At 68.7% G+C, this 2,167-nt stretch overlaps 1 protein-coding gene across 1 annotated transcript; it reads left to right on the top strand.

The window, feature by feature from the left end:
• Window positions 1-98: 98 nt before the first annotated feature.
• SMG9 (SMG9, nonsense mediated mRNA decay factor) lies at window positions 99-2,156 on the top strand (the record flags this gene model as incomplete). The annotated part of the gene is given in 9 exon segments (XM_021383716.1): window positions 99-196; window positions 287-399; window positions 606-717; window positions 818-913; window positions 981-1,066; window positions 1,156-1,262; window positions 1,344-1,451; window positions 1,741-1,866; window positions 2,012-2,156. Coding segments are annotated over 9 exon segments (953 nt in total), but the record flags the coding sequence as incomplete, so codon positions are not given.
• Between the last annotated feature and the right edge of the window lie 11 nt (window positions 2,157-2,167).

Below are 2,167 nucleotides of genomic sequence, written 5' to 3'. Positions count from 1 at the left end.
GGCTTAGAGGAGGGGCTGTTGTTTGGGGGCGGGGCCTAGGAGGGGCGTGGCTCCCGGGGGGGGGCGGAGCCATCCGAACTCGCCTCGGCTCCTCGCAGCGGTGGCCGGCCAGGCGCGGCTGGCAGCCCCTGAGAAGATGAAGACCAGCATCAAGCTGGTGGACGAGCAGATGAACTGGTGCGACAGCGCCATCGAGGTACGGGACTCCCCCCTCCGGGGCCTCCCCCGGATCCCGCCGGGACCCCGTGGTGACCCCGTGGTGACCCCCGTGTGCCCTCCTGCCCAGTTCCTGCTGGACCAGACCGACGTGCTGGTGGTGGGGGTGCTGGGGCTGCAGGGCACCGGGAAATCCACGCTCATGTCCCTGCTGGCGGCCAACCAGCCCGAGGAGGACCCGCGGTACTGGGGGCACTGGGGGCACTTGGGTGAACTGGGAAGCGACTGGGCCGCTGGAATGGGCCGGGAGCGGGGTGGGGGGGCACTGGGGGCATCGGGATGAGCTGGAAGGGCACTGGGATGGACTGAGGGATCTGGGGGGGCCCCGTGGCACAGTCTGGGAGGGGCGTTAGTAGGGGGCAGGGTCCTAGCCCGGTGCCCCCCCCCAGGGCCTTCGTCTTCCGCCCGCAGAGCCCCGAGCTGAAGGAACGCGGCGGCAGCCAGACCTGCGGCATCGACTTCTTCATCACCCAGGAGCGCGTCGTCTTCCTCGACACCCAGGTGGGGGGACCCAAAAATACCTCCAGGGCAATCCGCCTCCCCCCCCCAATGCTCAGGACCGCCCGCCCCGGTCCCACTGACCCTCTGTGTACCCCCGCAGCCCATCCTCAGCCCGTCCATCCTCGACCACCTCATCAACAACGACCGCAAGCTGCCCCCCGAGTACAGCCTGCCCCACACGTACGTGGAGATGCAGGTGAGTGTGACATCATGGTGACGTCACGGCGACGTCACGGCGGCGTCACACTGACGTAGGGGCACAGTCGTTACAGATCGCCGCGTTCCTCTTCACCGTCTGCCACGTGGTGCTGCTGGTGCAGGACTGGTTCACCGACCTCGGCCTCTACCGGTATGGGGCGGCTGCCCCACGTCCTGCCCCGCGGCCCCACGTCCTGCCCCGCGGCCCCACGTCCTGCCCCACGTCCCCCACGCCCCCAGGTTCTTGCAGACGGCCGAGATGGTGAAACCTTCCACGCCATCCCCCAACCACGAGCCCAGCGGTGCCGCCGGCCCCGAGGAGCCCTCGGAGTATTACCCGCACCTGGGTGAGACCCCTGCACCCCCGTGGGACGCCGCAACCCCTACGGGGCGCCCCTGCTCTCTGTGACCCCCTCAACCCCCCCCAGTTTTCGTGCAGAACCGTGCTCGCCCCGAAGCCTTCTGCCCCCGGCGCCTGCGGCAGATGCACGGAGTCCTGGACCGGCTGATGGCACATTCCCACCTCAAGTACAAGGGTAAGGGGGGGGTCACGGGCACCCGAGAGACCCCCAGATCATTAGGGTGGCGCTGAAACACCCAGACCCTGCCAGGAAACGCTTGGGATCTTCACCTGCGACCCGGGAGGCTGCACAAATAGCTGGGACCCCGGCAGCGCGTGCCTGGTTCCTCCCATGCCCAACTCCCGTTCGAGTTCACATCCCCGTTCAGAGCGCTTCCCCCCACAGCCGGTTTCCCGTGCAGCGCACTCGGTTCTGCACCCCCGTCCCACAATTCTCTCACCCCCGTGTGCCCCTCCCCCAACAGGGGCACTCTCCATGCTGGATTGTGGGCTGTTCCCGGGGCTCCCCGAGGGCTTCCTCCCGGCCGAGGTGAATCTCTTCCTGCTGCCCCCCATGGAAGCTGAGGCTGAGGATGCTCCTCCTCGGACCGGTGAGGACCCCGCCCCCCTCCCCCCCCAAATTCCTCCCCCTGGGCACCTGGGCCACGGGATTCCCCTTTCTCAGGGCTGAGGGGGCTCAGGGTGCAGGGAGGGGGGACCCACGTGCAGGGGTGACCCCATGTGTCTGGATCACAGCTCCCGGGGGGGGCCCCCTCTTTCCACTGCTACCCCCGTACCGTGGCCACGGCACATTTGGGACCCTCCTGGCTCGGCTGCGGGGCCGGGTGCTGGCAGCTGCGCGGGCTCAGCTCTCCCACACCCTCCTGACTGAGCGTAACTGGTGAGACTGGA

Source organism: Numida meleagris, unplaced genomic scaffold, assembly GCF_002078875.1.
Source record: "Numida meleagris isolate 19003 breed g44 Domestic line unplaced genomic scaffold, NumMel1.0 unplaced_Scaffold501, whole genome shotgun sequence".
NCBI classification, from domain to species: domain Eukaryota; kingdom Metazoa; phylum Chordata; class Aves; order Galliformes; family Numididae; genus Numida; species Numida meleagris.
The sequence above is the reverse complement of the archived record's forward strand: the minus strand, read 5'-3'. Positions and strand labels throughout refer to the sequence as shown.